General features: G+C 47.2%; 1 protein-coding gene across 8 annotated transcripts in view; it reads right to left on the bottom strand.

Annotated features, from left to right (window-relative positions):
• MINK1 (misshapen like kinase 1) overlaps positions 1-18,083 on the bottom strand; it is a 965,829-nt gene that overhangs the window by 23,248 nt on the left and 924,498 nt on the right. For all 8 annotated transcript variants that reach the window (XM_085637899.1, XM_085637895.1, XM_085637897.1 and 5 more), the window contains 2 exons: positions 13,336-13,495; positions 12,162-12,301 (listed from right to left, as the gene is read on the bottom strand). In XM_085637899.1, coding sequence (XP_085494025.1) covers positions 12,162-12,301; positions 13,336-13,495 — 300 coding nt within the window. The remainder of the gene's footprint in view (positions 1-12,161; positions 12,302-13,335; positions 13,496-18,083) is intronic.

The following is an 18,083-nucleotide window of genomic DNA, read 5'->3' as shown; positions in this document are numbered from 1 at the left end:
ATGCTGTTTGGAGGTGGAGGGGAAAGTCTTTCCAGCCCTTGGCAGCGAGGTAGGAGAAGGAGCGACGAATGCAGGAAGTGTACGAAAGGGAGGCAGAGCACAGGAGTCTGGAGGGTTGGTGGTAATTTAGGTGGTGGTTGATGCATGCTGGTCTTTGGTCATGGAGAGCGTGGTAGGCGTTTATCAGCATCTTGAATTGGCATCTTTTCTGAATGAGGTGTCAGGGGAGGCTCCTGAGGTGGGGTGATATGGGTCCATTTGGGGATGTTGAGCATGAGGCTGGCAGCTGAGTTCTATATAGTCTGGAGTCTCTTCAGGAGTTAGGTGTCGATTCCTGCGTAGAGCCCGTTGTCGTGGTTGAGTCGGCTGGTGACTAGGGCTTGGGTGGTGATTTTTCTGGTGTCAACGCAGAGCTATCTAAAGGTCTTTTGGAGTATGCGTAGGGTGTGGAAGCAGGTGGAGGCGCTTGGTTTGATCTGGCGCTTCATGGTGAGTTTGTTGCCCAGGATGATTCCAAGGTTGCGGGCGTGGTCTGTCGGTGCAGGTTTATGTCTGACATCGGAGGGCCTCTGGATGTTGTTCCATGGGGAGGTGTTGCTTCCAAAGATCAGCACTTTAGTCTTGTTCGTGCTGAGCTTCAGGTAGATGATCTTCATCTATTCGACGATGCTCGTCATTCAATTGTGGAAGTTGGTATTGGAGAGGTCCTCTGAGAGCAGAAGGATGAGCTGGGTGTCGTCTGTCTAGGAAATGATGTTGGCCATGTGTTCTGACGATGTTGGCCAGGGGTGTCACGTAGGTGTTGAGCAGGGTTGGGTTGAGAGATGAACCTTGCGGGTTCGAAGACCACTGTTCTAAGGTGTAGCAGCTGATTCTGGGGCATTTGTATGTTTTTGTCTTACCGCTGTAACAATAATAAAATTTGGATTACGATCTACTGTAAGAAATTCTTGGTTTAGTTGAGGTGGTCGGTGTTTCTGTTGATGTGAAGAATGAGTTCTTCGGGAGACCAGCGGCCTTTGATCCCCCCAGGTCCTCCAGGTAAGCTCTCTACTTCAAGGTGGAGGCATCTGTCACTACCGTAGTCACGGCCGGAGGGGAAGTGAAGACAATCCCACAGTGGAGGTTCCCCTTTCTCCCCAACCAAGCCATTTCCACCGCAGTGCTGGGGGAGATGCCAATGGAGTCTGCGAGGTCCCCCCATACTGTAGCCACTGCCTGTGGAGATACCACTGCAAGGCCCTCATGTGTTAACACCCGAGCATGACTAGGAGAATGTAGAAAGCGCGTCTTGATGAAAGGCTGGAACCATTTAGTGAACGTCGATGATTCTGAGGTGGAGGAAAGGTGTGGAGAAGGGTAGTGTTCAGTACCGACCCTATGAACCGGAGACATTGGGAAGGCCACACAAGAGATATGAGCTACTTGATTGAAAAGCCCAGGTCGAACAGCAGGGATGCCGTCGACTGCAGTTGGGTGACACCACCTTTGGCAAGCTAGCTGCGATCAAGTTACTTACTTTTGGTAACGCTTTTTCTGGTATAAACTCTATCTAACCGCTGATTTTTCTCCTTTGAATATTCCCCAAGCTTCAAACTGGCTCTGGAAAATCTTGAGCAGTACCTCTGCGCATCAGTAGGTGACATCGATCCGCTCCTTGTCCAAGTCAGAAGTGACGTTACGTTATCCCTATATGCACCACCCCAGCGCGCTGACATCAGTTTCTTCCATAACTATTTCCACACAAACAAGCATTGGCATAGCCAATAGGTCTCGCCTTTGGGTCCTTATAAGTGTTTAGTTATCCAGCTCAATATCCTTGGCGCAACAACATCAACCGTTGCATGGCTAAACACTTATAAGGTCCCAAAGGCAAGACCTATTGCCTATGCCAATGCTTGTTAAAAATGGGGATGATAACCAACATTGCCCATGAGGAAGGGAAGCCACAGGAACAGGCTGTTCGGGGTGGAGATGTAAAAGTGTACTCCTGATTGGTTGGATCAGGAAACTTCGCTGGTGTGGCAGTACCTGACCCCGTAGCTGGCCTAAAAGCAGGAATATAACATCTTGGCAATAGAAACCTTTTTGTTTCTGCTGTTTCCAATTCTCCTCACACAACTCCAGTGAACAACATGCCATGCTGCAAGAATGAAAGTGGCAAATACTTGAACACTGTTATTTTCAGAGACAGAGAAGAATTTCAGTTCTTCATGCAAAAAATTGCCCTTTGCCTGGGGTAGCACTCCTCATACGCTGATTATTGCCTGCCAATTGTACTTTGGTGCTGCAGCCAAATTGTACCTTACAGCTGCTGCCTTCTGTCGTCTTATGAAAGTGCTATCTAATACTGTGTGAATTATGCATCATACGATCATATTTGATTCTCAAAAATCTTACAATTAGACTACCAAAGTAGATCTGTGCCAGTTTGAGTTTTCTTATGGCCAAACGGAAATAGCTGCTAAATCAGTGTAAAAAGAACATGTTGGGTAAAAGAATTGTTAGTAACTGGTTGGCTCAAGACTTGAGCGTTCTCCAGATCAAAACAAGGAGTGCAATTTTTCAGCACAATATCAATAAAAAAAACATAAAAGAAGGAATGCTTTCTTTTCTCTAGTATTGTTTTTTTTTTAATTCTCAACGGTTTCAACATATTAAATGTCCAAGCCAAAAGTCGATGAATCAGGAAAAGTGTTAAAGGAAAAAAAAATCATAATACATTATTTCCTTCAGCTTCCATGGAATCAATGCAAGCTTCATTGTGGAACAATATATATTAACAAACGCTCCTATGCAACAAATCGTGAATTGTATCACTTCCAGAACATTTCTGCAACTTGGTATTAGCTTTGGTATTATGCATTATTACTTTGATATAAATCCCCTTTGGTATCGCTTTGATATAAATGGAAGCATAAAATATATGTTCAAAATCTGGATTTAGTTTTCTCCTTAAAGTCTAGTTGTGACCACACTAGTCACCTGTAAAAAAATGAAAAATTAGCTACTCTACTGTACTATGTTATTACACTTAAGTAGTGGTGCACCATGCCTACTGGGAGAGCAAACAAAGACTATTTAAACAATGAAATTGAGAACTACATTTTTTTAGCTCTTATTAACTATTTTTCTTTGAAATGGAACAGTCGTAAAGAGGCAGGAGACATTTTTTGGCAGTATGTTTAGTCATTGCACTGCTACACCTTATTTCCAGGGATGCAGAAATCTATCTGAATGTTAACATTTTCTGAACCACATCAGTTTTGTAATGATGATTTAAACTGCACTGCTTAATCTGTTTCATATCAAAAAATCAAAGACCAAAGAGATAGACTTTTGGGGGACAGAGCAATGGTATGACCATGTATTATAAGGAATAAAATGCCAGCTGTCATATGTTAAAAGGCTACCGCAAGACATCCAGTACTGTGACCTTATAAAATGAGTCTGGCATTGTTTCTTGATATGGTCACAGCACTCTGTGACTTGTCACTTTTTAATTGTTTGCTGATCCCATGCCGCAGTCAGATTACACAGAAAACAAGTGGGCCCTTACTCATACGTTCCATTTGACATGGTTTTATGTCACGTTGCTGATTTTACTGGGTGTGCCCTGGAGCATTGCTTTATTTATCATTATTGTACAGCATGGAATAAAGTTTACATGAAGATCTGCATAGAGTACTGCTGTATGGTTATGGTGTAGGACATCGCTTGAGCCATGGCTCCTCCCTACAATCCAAAATGGTAATAAATAGCATTTTACTCTGTTCATCTAATATATTTATACATTATGCTTAAAATAATCTTGAGCTGAAACATTTTTACCATTTCTTTTTACTATTGTCTATCTGTGGATAAAACAATTTACGGTATTTTGGCCATGCTATGTACAAAAACTGCTTCCGTAAAAGATGTTAGATTATTGGCAGTGTTAAACAAGCCATCCAGTATCTATGTTAACACAGCTCTCCCTGTACTGCAATGAAATTGAATTGTAATAACATATTTTGAGTAGAATGTAGAAGTTGTAACCATTGCAAGGGAATCTGAAGTGTCATCTCCACTGTTTTCATACTAATGGCAACGAGGGTGAAAATGATGCTATGTGGTGTGCGAAAAACACATAACCCCTTCTGTTTGATAACTGAGGAGTGAACTGTAAAACAGTCTTTATAGACTTGCTGCCAAGCCACCATTTTCATCAAGTACTGCTGTAAGAGGCACAGCTGACATGAGGTTGGCATCCTGCTTCCAGTGGAGGAGCAGCTGTTACACTCATTCCTTTATACGACAGAGGGGGTGGGTGTGTGTACACATGGGAATCTGTTTCACCTCGTAACAATGTTTTCTGAAAGCTGTACAAGCCCCCGCCCCCTCCCAAGCATTTATGAGATACCAACGCTCCGCTCAAGGTGAAGAAAATCTAGATCTCACCTTTAGCGGGGGGCAAAAGACATCTCTGATCCTAAACGCGCCCGTTACCTTCTAACGACCGGGGCTTCCCTACGCCTGGCAAAGAAGATCATAGTGCGCCCAGGACAGGAGAGCGCCGTCCCCTCTCTCTGTGTCCACATGCGCGTGCATTGTTGACAGCCCGACAGCGTTAGCAGCGCTCAGCGCTGCTCTCGCCATGCGAGGGCTTTTTACATGTGCACACGTACGGAGGGACAAAGATGGCGTCGGGCTGTCCACATGCGCGTGCATTTGCAGCTGTATGTGGACCGCCCGACGCCATCTTTGTCCCTCCGTATGCGTGCACATGTTGAATTGATTACAAAAAGCCCTCGCATGGCGAGACCAGCGCTGTGTGCTGCTAATGCCAGGCGAGACCTAAAAAAGCAGTCACTTCAGAATAATGTTTGACCAGTGTGCAGCATCTATTGGGATCTTTCAGGTGAAGGCCCTATTTACAGAATAGGGAGGATGGAAAGGTTGGTGAGGAATCTGTGATTAGAGTCTCAAGCAAAAAAAAGCGTTACCGGAGGCATGTAACCTGTTCTTCTGACTGAGACTTCTAACTGCAGATTCCTAAATCGTAGAACAGATACTACAGCAATACCTCCCAGAGGTCTGCAAACCAACTCAAACCAGAAAGTTCTGGAGGAACGAACAGGCAAAATGCCCTCCAGACAGACCTGGCTGCCTACGCAGTAGTGCCTTGTGAACGTGTGATGCCCAAACCGCAGCTTGGCAGATATCCAGGACAGGTGCCCGCACGCTAACTCAATGGTAGCAGCCTTGTCCTGGTGGAATTAGCCCACCATCCACCACGAGGCTGCTTTTTAGCTAATGCGTTGTTGATCTTGATACAGAATACAATCCATTGATAGATGGTCTGTTTCTGCACCGCGTTACCCTTTTCCGCTCCAGTGAACCCAATGACGAGCTGATCGTCCACCCAATGCTCATTGGTGTGATTAATATAGAAAGAGAGAGCTCCCTTTGGGCCCAAGTGGTGGAGTCTCCCATCCGCCTTATAAGGATGAGGTGGAGCGGAAAATGTTAACAGCATGATGTGCTGGCAAAAATGAAAGGGAGTCACCACCTTTGGCAGAAAAGAGGCACATGTCAGAAGAACCAGTTTGTCCAGGTAAAAGCTGGTGTAAGGAGGGTGAACCGGCTGAGCTTGAAGCTCGTTGATCTTCCTGGCCGATGTGCTGGTCACTAGGAAAAATGTCTTGTCAGCTGCCTCAGAGGACAGCTGTGCAAAGGCTCAAAAGGAGAACAACATGAGGAATGTCAACACTAAATTGCGATCTCATTGGGGTATAACAAAAGGGGTAGGAGGAAATAAATGTTGCAGACTTTCGACAAAACGCATCACAGCTGGTGACTTTAACAGGGAGGACTGATCCGGCAACCGCAGAAAAGCTGAAATAGCCGAAAGGTAGCCCAAAGAGTGCCCAGGGCAAGCTTTTCTCCAAAAGATATGCAGAAAGAGGATCTCCTTATTGTGAAGAGCATCAAGTCACACATTTGTCCTAATGTTGAGGCGCCTGGCTGCCAGGATGTGACATTACAGACCTTGGAAGGGAGATCAAGAGCTCTCAAGTGTCGCTACTCAATCTTACAGCATGAAGGTGGAGAGAACGCAGGTTCAGGGACAGGACCCTGCCCAGCTGCTGTGGTAGAAGATCCCCCCGAAGAGGCAGCTTGAGCAGAGGACGCCTGCTCAGGAGTTTGGGATACCACACACTCGGTGGCCAATTTGGAGGCACTAGGATGACTTTGGGACAGTCCGTTCTGATCTTCTTGAGAACGCAGGAAAGAAGCCGTATTGGCTGCAAGGCACAGGAGTCCCGATTTCTAGTCTAAGTGGAATGCATCTCAGAACAAGAGCCGCTTTGTAAACTCCAAAGCGCAGAAGTGCTAACACTCTGCGTTCTCCGTGGTGGCAAACAGATTAATAACATTCGCAACTTGGGGGTACCGTCTCCCCCATCCAATCGCACAGCTTGAATGGCCTGCTAGGCCGTCATCTGATCATTCCAACTTTCACTTTATAATCCATATTAATCCATATTTTAAGCTTGTACGTTTATCTTGATTTCAACCTTTTTCCTTCACACACAGTGTGTGAAGGAAAAAGGTTGAAATCAAGATAAACGTACAAGCTTATAGTATGGATTAATATGGATTATAAAGTGAAAGTTGGAATGATCAGATGACAGCCTAGCAGGCCATTCAAGCTGTGCGATTGGATGGGGGAGACGGTACCCCCAAGTTGCGAATGTTATTGACCCAGATGCTGCCAGGGCATGGCATCTACCAAGTCGCACGCACGCAGACTTAAAGTGAACAAATGATTAGAAAAGAAATGGTGTGCATCCCTACCTTTGAAAATTCAAGGCAAACAGATTAAGCCATGGTTCTTCGCATTCTTGGAAGAGACCGTGCGCCACCTCCGGATGTAATCGCCAATCCCGACACAACCAGGTAGATGTCCTGGCACTTTAGCGAAGCCCAGAGGCGCAAGGCTTCCTGTCCTAGAATTTACAACCCGAAACGGCCTGGTTTTCACCTGCACCAGCGTTCCCTTGATGGATGGGAGAAAAGCAGCTTTCAATGCCAAATGGTTAGCCATCAACTACAGGAGACTGATGTGGAGCTGAGAGTCTGCAGGAGACCAGAGTCCTCTGATCTCCACCTCCCCAGATGGCCACCCCAATACAGATGTGACACATCGGTCACCACTGTCAGCCCCGTGTGGGGAAGGAAGAGCATCTGCAGCTGACCCAATCGTGGTTCGTTAGCCACCACTACAAATCTTTTACAGTCTCCTATGAAATCTGGACCAGGTCAGAGAGATACCCCTAATGCTGTACCAACAGAGACTTCAGGCCCAACTGTAGAGCATGCATGTGCCATCAGGTCTGCTGCACCAGCAGGATGCAGGGGGCCATCAGAACCAGCAGCCCTATTAGTCTGACCGAAATCCAGGACAGAGGTTGAAAATATCTGAATTATAGCCTGAATGTACTGGACTCCGCTCTAGAGGGTATGCCTGAACTGTACTGTGTAGGCTCCTTTCTGTCTGAGCGATCTCAGCTGGTCGCGTTGGGCAACTATGTGTCATCCCCGTTTTCGTTTCCATGCGGCGTTCCTCAGGGATCTTCCCTGAGAATTACTCTTTTTAATCTCTATGTCGCACCTTTGGCCAAACTGATAAAAAATCTATGGATTTGCCCTAGTACCATATGCAGACGATACGCAGATAATTGTCTCAGTGAGGGGCCATCGAGTTCTACAGCCAGCAGATTTCAAGACTGCATGAGCCATATAGGCAAAAAGATGACAGACAATTGTCTGAAACTTAACTCCTCCAAAACGGAGGTCCTTGTTTTTGGCAACAGCCCTCTCAACTGGACAAACAGTTGGTGGCCCGTCCAGCTCGGCTCTCTACCCGTGCCAGTGCCAAAAGCTAAATATCTAGGAGTCATTTTGGACACCAAGTTGTCCTTTAAAACACAGATCAACTCCACCACCTCTGCTTACTTCTTTATCCTTAAAATTCTTAGGAAAATACTTCCTTCAATTCAGTTGGAACTAAGGAAAACAGTGGTATCTGCATTGATATCAAGATTGGACTACTGCAATGCTCTGTTCACCAGCGCTTCAAAACGCAGCATACAAAAACTACAGATAGTACAAAATGCTGCTGCCAGAGTACTCCTAGGAATCCCAAAATGTGACTCCGTAGCATTGTCTCACCTTCATTGGTTGCCGGTAGCAAAGCAGATCCAGTTTAAATCTCTCTGCATTGCCTTCAAATCCCTGAGCAATCGAGGGGCAATGCAGCTGGCAAATCATCTCAAACCATATATCCCTGCAAGGCCCCTTAGGTCAGCCGAGCGTGGGAATCTGGCTGTCCCTAAAGTGAAAAAGGGCTATGTGGGGTGGTAAGAGCTTTACCACCACAACAGTAATACTGTGGAACCCTCTACCAGCCTCACTCAAGAAAGAGAAAAACCTACTAAAGTTTAGAAAGGGTAAAAAAACGTGTTTTTTTAAGGCATAATTCCAACCCTCTTGAGTTAAACCCGCATGTGCTAAAGAGTAGCACCTAGACACCTCAGGGTATTGTTGCGCTTTACAAATGTATCATCATCATCATGTACAGGATAGCTCTGATGAAAGGAAGAGTTTGAGAATGAGCTAAGTGTGACTTTGACATGTTCAGAGTGAACCCTAGCAAGTGCAGGAGGTTCGCCGTAGTCTGGAGGTGGGTGATGACTACTTGGAGCGAGACGGTAGAGGGAATAAAAACCACACGCTACTTCTGGTGCTGGCACCTTCACAATGGCTCCTTTGGCCCAATTTCGCACAATTCAGAGCACCCACCTGGCGGAATCTATTTCACTCCATTGGTGCAGGTGGTGCCTGTTCTTACTGCCCACCGGGTGGTCGTGTTGGATAGAGTGCTCACTAAAACTGCTGGGAGGCCGTGGTAGCTGAGTGGTAGGGGACTGGAAAGCACACTGGGTCTGGCTCCAGCATCCTCTCGGGGATCTGCTACCCCCACCACGAAAGGGCTGGGAAGTCTGCAGGGGTGGGAGGGTAAGGGTGGTATTGAGGCCGCCTATAGAAGCCACAGCTGCCACCACGGAAGGGGTGAAAGGGGTGAAAGGACTGTTGCTGTGGTCGGGAAGTCAGAGAAAGGTCCAGGGATCTGGCGGTGACCCCACTTGCATGAAACGCTTGAGTGCCGTGCCAGCTGTGTCGCCAAATAGTTGGGCACCTTTGAAAGGCATGTCAATCAAGGATGATTGAACATCTCCCTAAAAAACATTGGACCGCAAGCAGGCATAGTGGGAAGTACCACTGTAGAGTCTAAAGCCCTAGCTAGGGGGTCTAGGGGGTCCAGTCCACACCTGATGGCAAACTCAGCTGCGCACTGACCATTCAGGCTTACTCTGCCCTTTTCGGGAGCATGGGCAGCAGCTGTGCAACTGAGTCCCATAGAGCACTGGAATATTGTCGCAAGGCCAAGCAGGTGGAAGAGAAAATTCTCTTCCCAAAAGTGTCCAGCCTCTTGGATTCCGTTTTCGGTGGAGAGGAAGGGAATACACCCGGGTTGACCTTAGCTGTTTAGGGTTGCACCACCAGTCTCTCAGGGGAGGGATGCTGTGAGTGGAAGGCTGGATCTCCTGGGGCGGGAGGATGACAAGAGGCATCATGGGGTGCACAGAAGCCTCTGTGCAAGGTTTAATCCAGGTCCCCAGAAAAACGTCTGTGAGGGCCTCATTGGATAAAACTAAGGGCTGGGCAAAGCTCACCCCTGGAAGAAGTACCTCTGTCAAGACGTTGGTCTTGATCTCAACGGCTGGCAGTTGTAGGTCAAGGACCTTTGAAGACCCGATGGATCAAGGTCGCAACAGATACGCCTTCCTCCACAACAGGGCGACGAGGAGACAGCATGCCGGAGTCTGGGGTGGTCTCCAGGCCACTGGTGTCACCCTGCTCCTCATACCAATTTTATTCGTAGCCTGGGTCCTCCTTAAAGGGTCCATACCCCTCATCTTCATTTCCCCCTTCAGGTGGGAAGAGCCTGTCCAAGGATGACAAGTCCATGGGTTGATGGAAAAATTAGGCATCTGTTAGGCTTTCATTCCACCGATCTGTATATAAACTCAAGGACAAAGACATTCTAGCATACGGTTTCTATGGAAGAAAACTATAAAAAGGTGCTATGGGGTTCATGCATGGTGTGGGGAATGATTCAAGCATTTATGACTATCGATGAAGAGCCTACGATGCAGAAATACAGGATTTCTAGTCACAAAGGCTTAAATATCCTAATTGATTAGCTACACTAGATCACACGAGTGCCAAAATGGACAGAGTGAGTTCAAAAGCAGAAATATCTGGCTGGCATCCATAGATATGCAGGCATCCAAACATATGCAGGCATCCATAGATATGCAGGCATCCATAGATATGCAGGCATCCATAGATATGCAGGCATCTGAAGATATGCAGGCATCCATACATATGCAGGCATCCATACATATGCAGGCATCCATACATATGCAGGCATCCATACATATGCAGGCATCCATACATATGCAGGCATTAATAGAAATGCAGGCATCCGTAGACAAGCAGGCATCCATACATATGCAGGCATCCATTCAAATGCAGGCATCCATTCAAATGCAGGCATCCAGGGATATGCAGGCATCCAGGGACATGCAGGAACCCATGGATAAGGAGTCAGCCACGGATAAGGAGTCAGCCACGGATAAGAAGTCAGCCACGGATAAGAAGTCAGCCACGGATAAGAAGTCAGCCACTGATAAGGAGTCAGCCACTGATAAGCAGTCAACCACTGATAAGCAGTCAACCACTGATAAGCAGTCAGCCACTGATAAGCAGTCAGCCACTGATAAGCAGTCAGCCACTGATAAGCAGTCAGCCATTGATAAGCAGTCAGCCTTTGATAAGCAGTCAACCATTGACAAGCAGTCAACCATTGACAAGCAGTCAACCATTGACAAGCAGTCAGCCTTTGACAAGCAGTCAGCCTTTGATAAGCAGTCAGCCTTTGATAAGCAGTCAGCCATTGATAAGCAGTCAGCCATTGATAAGCAGTCAGCCATTGATAAGCAGTCAGCCTTTGATAAGCAGTCAGCCTTTGATAAGCAGTCAGCCTTTGATAAGCAGTCAGCCTTTGATAAGCAGTCAGCCTTTGATAAGCAGTCAGCCATTGATAAGCAGTCAGCCATTGATAAGCAGTCACTCACTGATAAGCAGTCAGCCTTTGATAAGCAGTCAGCCATTGATAAGCAGTCAGCCTTTGATAAGCAGTCAGCCATTGATAAGCAGTCAGCCATTGATAAGCAGTCAGCCATTGATAAGCAGTCAGCCATTGATAAGCAGTCAGCCATTGATAAGCAGTCAGCCTTTGATAAGCAGTCAGCCATTGATAAGCAGTCAGCCTTTGATAAGCAGTCATCCTTTGATAAGCAGTCAGCCATTGATAACCAGTCAGCCTTTGATAAGCAGTCAGCCTTTGATAAGCAGTCAGCCATTGATAAGCAGTCAGCCATTGATAAGCAGTCACCCACTGATAAGCAGTCAGCCTTTGATAAGCAGTCAGCCATTGATAACCAGTCAGCCTTTGATAAGCAGTCAGCCACTGATAAGCAGTCAGCCACTGATAAGCAGTCAGCCATTGATAAGCAGTCAGCCATTGATAAGCAGTCAGCCTTTGATAAGTAGTCAGCCATTGATAAGCAGTCAGCCATTGATAAGCAGTCAGCCATTGATAAGCAGTCAGCCATTGATAAGCAGTCAGCCATTGATAAGCAGTCAGCCTTTGATAAGCAGTCAGCCTTTGATAAGCAGTCAGCCATTGATAAGCAGTCAGCCTTTGATAAGCAGTCAGCCTTTGATAAGCAGTCAGCCATTGATAAGCAGTCAGCCATTGATAAGCAGTCAGCCATTGATAAGCGGTCACCCACTGATAAGCAGTCAGCCTTGGATATGCAGTCAGCCACACAAGCATCCACCAACACTCATGGGTGTGCAGGCATCCATAGATATGAGACTGAAAGAGACATGGGGTAGACTTGGACAGAGGGTAAAGAATAAGAGAAGAATAGAGAGAGAGAGAGTCTAGGTAAGGCAGACAAACGGGCAAAAACACGTTGGACCTTGTCGTTTCGTTCACAGAGGAACTTCAAGCGCTGTGCCCGTTTGTGCATGAACACTCCGTCCAGATGTCCAGTCTCCACGGATCGGATCTCTATGGCCTTTTCCCCCCAGCCCATGATTTGATTGGAGCAGATGTATGCTAAAAAACAAAATACAAGACATGGTCATAAGAGTGTTGACCCACACACAACACAGCAGTGAGACGGGACGTGTTCACAACCTTTTGGTCACATCAAGTGGCAGAAATGAAGAAGCAGATTCAATGAACAGTTTTCTATAGCGCTTATGCTCCATTTTACAGTACAACAAGAGCCGTGATGCTAGTGTCCGTATCAGGTGCTGATACACGTTTCTGTGCACCCTTCATGTGTTGGTAATAGACCGAATACTCAATAATGGGCATGGGGTACAGTATTGTAATTTCCACGTAATATTTCACAACAGAATCGAGACCTGTCAATATGAGTTTGCGATCCAAGCGGGTCAACCGTCAAATACTAGATGACTGGTGACCAATGTGTATAAATATGTAGTTCATCTCCCGGCGAGTGCGTTAGAACAGAAAAACGAAGCCCCGCGTACTTGCCGGGAGATGAACTACATATTTATACACATTGGTCGCCAGTTATCTACTTCTGAAACGTCTACTTGCACCTTATACTAACACTAGGAAGGACATGAAGGGGCCCGCAACCAGGAACGCCTTGTATCTTGAACCCATTTCGGGGTGGAATTAAAACCGAAATTAAGGGTCTTCGCAGAGAACACTTTAGCCCTGAAGAAGCCGCTGCTTACGGCAGCAAAACGCGCTGAAACACGTGTTGGCTAAGACTTTATTTCATTTGGCCACGTGAAGAATAAACAATTTGCGCTTCGAGATCGAGCTACGGATCAAGATTGCTCCCACTTATTATACATACTGTTTAGCGTGTGCTAGGGATTGTTGTTTTGCCACAATTAAGGTAGATGGGTGGTTCTCCCTACCCCTTTTTGCACCGCTCACATAATACAGACACGAGTACATTATCTGCGTACTGCCTAGGAGCGCCATTACCCCACGTAACCACCCACCTTGCAGCTTCATGTTAGCATTACAAGGAAAAGGCAACAGCAATGCACCCAATGTTAACTAAGAAAGCAGGCACGCCCCTCCGCCTTAGCAGTGGCTCTTACCCACAGAGGTGGGCATCTCTCCCCACTGGAGCACAACGTCCTTGATGATCCTGCCGTACGTGTTCACGTAGACGCCCTCGTCTTCGTAGCAGAGCAGCATCTCCATGCCATCGGTGTTGGGTAAGAAGATAATAGCGTGCGGGTTTATCTGGGTTTGGATCTATAAAAAACACAGCAGACATCACAGACCCTTTTCTCAGAGGGACCATCTGCCAATCATCACAGACCCCGTCAATCACAGACCCTTCCGTTAGAAGCGCCATCTGCCACCCATCACAGACCCCACCCATCACAGACCCCACCCTTCAGAGGCACCATCCATCTGAGGCACCATTCCCCAATCATCACAGACCCCATCCATCACAGACCCTTACGTTGGAGGTGCCATATACCACGCATCACAGACACCATCCGTCACAGACCCTTATGTCAGATGCACAATCTGACATCCATCAGAGGCGCCATTCACCACCCATCACAGATCCCATCCTTCACAGACCCCAACAATCACAGACCCCAACAATCACAGACCCCAACAATCACAGACCCCAACAATCACAGACCTCAACCGTCACAGACCTCAACCGTCACAGACCTCAACCGTCACAGACCCCAACCGTCACAGACCCCAACCGTCACAGACCCCAACCGTCACAGACCTCAACCGTCACAGACCCCAACCATCACAGACCTCAACCATCACAGACTCCATCCATCACAGACCCCATCCATCAGAAGCGCCATCTGCAACCCATCACAGACCCCACCCATCACAGACTCTTCCATCAGAGGCACCATTCGCCATCCATCACAGACCCCACCCATCACAGACCCCACCCACCACAGACCCCACCCTTCAGAGGCACCATTCGCCAATCATCACAGACCCCATCCATCACAGACCCTTACGTTGGAGGTGCCATATACCACGCATCACAGACACCATCCGGCACAGACCCTTATGTCAGATGCACAATCTGACATCCATCACAGACCCCATCCATCAGAGGCGCCATTCACCACCCATCACAGACCCCATCCTTCACAGACCCCAACCATCACATACCTCAACCATCACAGACCCCACCCACCACAGACCCCACCCACCACAGACACCACCCATCAGAGGCACCATCCATCAGAGGCACCATTCGCCAATCATCACAGACCCCATTCATCACAGACCCTTACGTTGGAGGTGCCATATACCACGCATCACAGACACCATCCGTCACAGACCCTTATGTCAGATGCACAATCTGACATCCATCACAGACCCCATCCATCAGAGGTGCCATTCACCACCCATCACAGACCTCATCCTTCACAGACCCCATCCTTCACAGACCCCAACCATCACAGACCCCATCTATCACAAACCCTCCTGTCAGAGGGACCATCTGCCACCCATCACAGACCCCGTCATTCACAGACCCCACCCATCACAGGCGCCATCCATCACAGACCCCACCCATCACAGACCCTTCCAGAGGCCCCATCCATCACAGACCCTCCCGTCAGAGGCGCCATCCGCCACCCATCACAGACCCCACCCATCACAGGCGTCATCCGCCACCCATCCCAGACCCCACCCATCAGAGAAGCCATTCGCCACCGATCACAGAAGCAATGCATTTGTCACAGAAGCCACCTGCTACAGGAGAGATCGGTTACAGAAGCCTTTGACTTGCCATTCCCCCTCCAGCCCTTCAGCCACCTTAGGTGGTCTCCTATGCCACACTGGTAACAGGGCACTCATCCTAACACTTCAGGTTTAAGTGTTTAGTCATTTCTGGTCTAATTCTCAATTACAAAAAGATCTTGGGGAACATTTCAGATTACAGGGGTTTTTGAGCTTGTGGCTCTATTCAGTCTGCTTTAAATTGCTATTTGGTCTAGCATGTAAACCTTGAAATTGATCAAAGTCTAAAATCATGATCAGTTCCAATAATATCTCTAGGTATTGAAAGTAAACCAGCTGTTTGATGTCCTGATATGCCAGGGAGATTATTATTTCATGTCATGATTTCCTCTGATGATGACTTCGGTGACCTTCTTATCTGTGTTGCCTTTAGGATGAGGAAACACTGCTGAAAATGTAACTGACAAGACAGTGGTTTTTACATTCAGGGGACCCTCCTCTCTCTGGAGTCTTGACTGGCGGCCTTCTCGTCTTGGTATTACACCCATTCCAGTCATATGTGTGTGTAGCTTGTGTTTCTTCTTTGACCATGCTCTTACTTTCGTAGGCAAATTAACAGGGTTGTGTCAAACCTACTAGTATTCTATCAGGATGTTACAGAAGATCATTCCTCTTCTATTACTAACTTGCCACAAGACAGTGGTTCAAGCCATCATCCTCGCTAGACTACTGCGGTTACCTCTATGTGGTTCACCCAAACTATCTGCAGCTCCGAGACATCCAGAGTCCTTCATTGGCAACCAGAGGCCAATCTCTCTCTTTTCAACGAGCTTCATAGAAGAGAGACCCAGGTTTATTCAGTGACTCTTTGGCTACTAGGTGCCACATAACCAACTCTGAACCCTACGAAGGCCAACACCTTTAAAATAAATTACAGCTAATCTTTCCTTTGCTGTCTGCTGCACTGGAAGACACTTCCTAACCCAGCAGTCTAGAATTCAACAACACTGTTTCTGCAAAAGCTCACAGCCTGGCTGTTTAATTTAAAGCTAGGATTTTCAGTCACTCCTCTAGCTCCAGAAAACTATGATCAGGTTATAATTATTTTTTAACAAATACTCTACATTAATTTATCAAGTACCAGTCAAATTCCTAGGATGTGAGTGCAAGCTTATGATGAGCATATTAGGTTACAAGTATCTGGTTGTCTTGCAACAGCCAGGAAGAAGTGGAATTTTGCTGCAGCTGGACTGTCTTCTTTTTGCTTTGGGCTGAGTATGAATGCAGATCAGATTCAAAATCTGACATCAGTTTGTCCGGAAAAAGGTGGTGTGTGGTGGGTAAACAGACAGAGCTTGCAGCTCACTCATGTGAGGAGCTGAGGTTATCAAAGAAAAAAGACTGTTTTGAGAGTCAGGATCCACGAAGGAACCTGTGCATTGGCTCAAATGGAGTACACATCAGGAAGGTGAGGACCAAATTAGGTTCCCACAGCGGCATTACAAATCGTTTGGGAGGACACACATAGACTGTTAAGAAAATGCATCACAACAGGTGATTTAATCAAAGTCTGGTTTGGCAAATGCAAAAAAGGATGCAAGTGTATCCATTAACTGTGCCCACTGCAAGTCCTTGCTGGACTAAAGACAGCACAAAAACCAGAACAAAACAACTTGCTTATAACGGGTCTGTCTGGCGGGAATTGAATCAGGTCACAAACTTGCCCTAGCTTGCAGGGTAAACAGATTTTGAAGATGGACGTCTGGACATCAGAATGTCACCCCTAATCCACGCATGAAGATGTAGATTACGCAGGACCCTGCCCTGCAGCTCCGACAGAAGATTCTCTTGAAGCGGCGGCCTGATTGGAGGACAGATGATCATACCCAGACGTTTTAGTTATCACAGTCTCCAGGCCCAATCCGTATCCATTAGGATGACTTGGGCCTGGTCGTTCCTGAACTTCTTCAGAACTCAGGACAGGAGACACAGAAGCAGGAAAGCATACAGGAGTTCTGAGCTCCACTCTAAGCAGAATGCATCTAGAGTCTTCTTGAGAGCTCCAACGCACAAAAGTGTTGACACTGCACATTCTTGTCTGTGGAGCAGATATCTAGCCAGGGATTTCCCCACTGCTGAAAGATGATCTGTGCCATTTGTGATTTGCGAGGCCTCACCAACTGGGTTTGTCCGGCCTAGTGGTTAAATACCCCACCAGGTGGTTCACAACTGGGGTGATGCGCTGCCGATTCAGCCAGTTCCCAAGGTGCAGGACCTCATGGCACAGAGCCCAGGACCTCTCTCCACCATGTTTTGTCGTACCATACGAAGGTGATGCTGCCCGCATACCTTTCATGGACGGGATGAACACCATCAATGCCAAGCGATTGGCCCGCAACTCCAACCGATTGATGTGGAATTAGGTCTCTGCTGTAGACTCTTAACTCCACCTCTTCGAGGCGACCTTCCCAACCCAACAGCGTTTCGTCCATCACTACTGTCAAAGCTGGGTGGGGCAGAGAGAAGGGTCTGTGGCCGGTCTGATAGCGGTCAGTAAGCTACCAATACAGGCCTATCACAATCAGTCACGCTTGGCAATTTCACCTCCCCCCCCTTTCACTCTCCCTTGTGGTGTGCCACAGGGATCCTCGCTAAGCCCGACCTTGTTCAATATTTATGTGTCCGACCTGGTGAGGGTCATTAAATCCCATAACCTGGGCCTAACATCATATGCCGACGATGCCCAACTTGTGCTGGCGGTACACAACGACGGAGCTAAAGTAGCAGCCAACTTCCAGCAGGGAATGCTGGCCATAAGCTCCTGGATGGCAAAAAACTGCCTCAAACTGAATTCCAACAAGACGGAGGTAATGATCTTTGGTAATCTTTCACCCGCCTGGTCCCCTCTCTGGTGGCCAGCAGACTTGGGACCTCCCCCTTCACCTGTCACTAAAGTGAGAAATCTCGGAGTCATCTTCGACACTAAGGTGCCGTTTATGCACCACACAAATGCAGTAGTTTCCTCAGCTTTCTACACCATCAAAATCATAAAGAAACTTCTCCCATATCTTCCAACCACAACCGCTAAGACCCTAATCAGCACACT

Source organism: Triturus cristatus, chromosome 12 (assembly GCF_964204655.1).
Source record: "Triturus cristatus chromosome 12, aTriCri1.1, whole genome shotgun sequence".
NCBI lineage: Eukaryota > Metazoa > Chordata > Amphibia > Caudata > Salamandridae > Triturus > Triturus cristatus.
The sequence above is the reverse complement of the archived record's forward strand: the minus strand, read 5'-3'. Positions and strand labels throughout refer to the sequence as shown.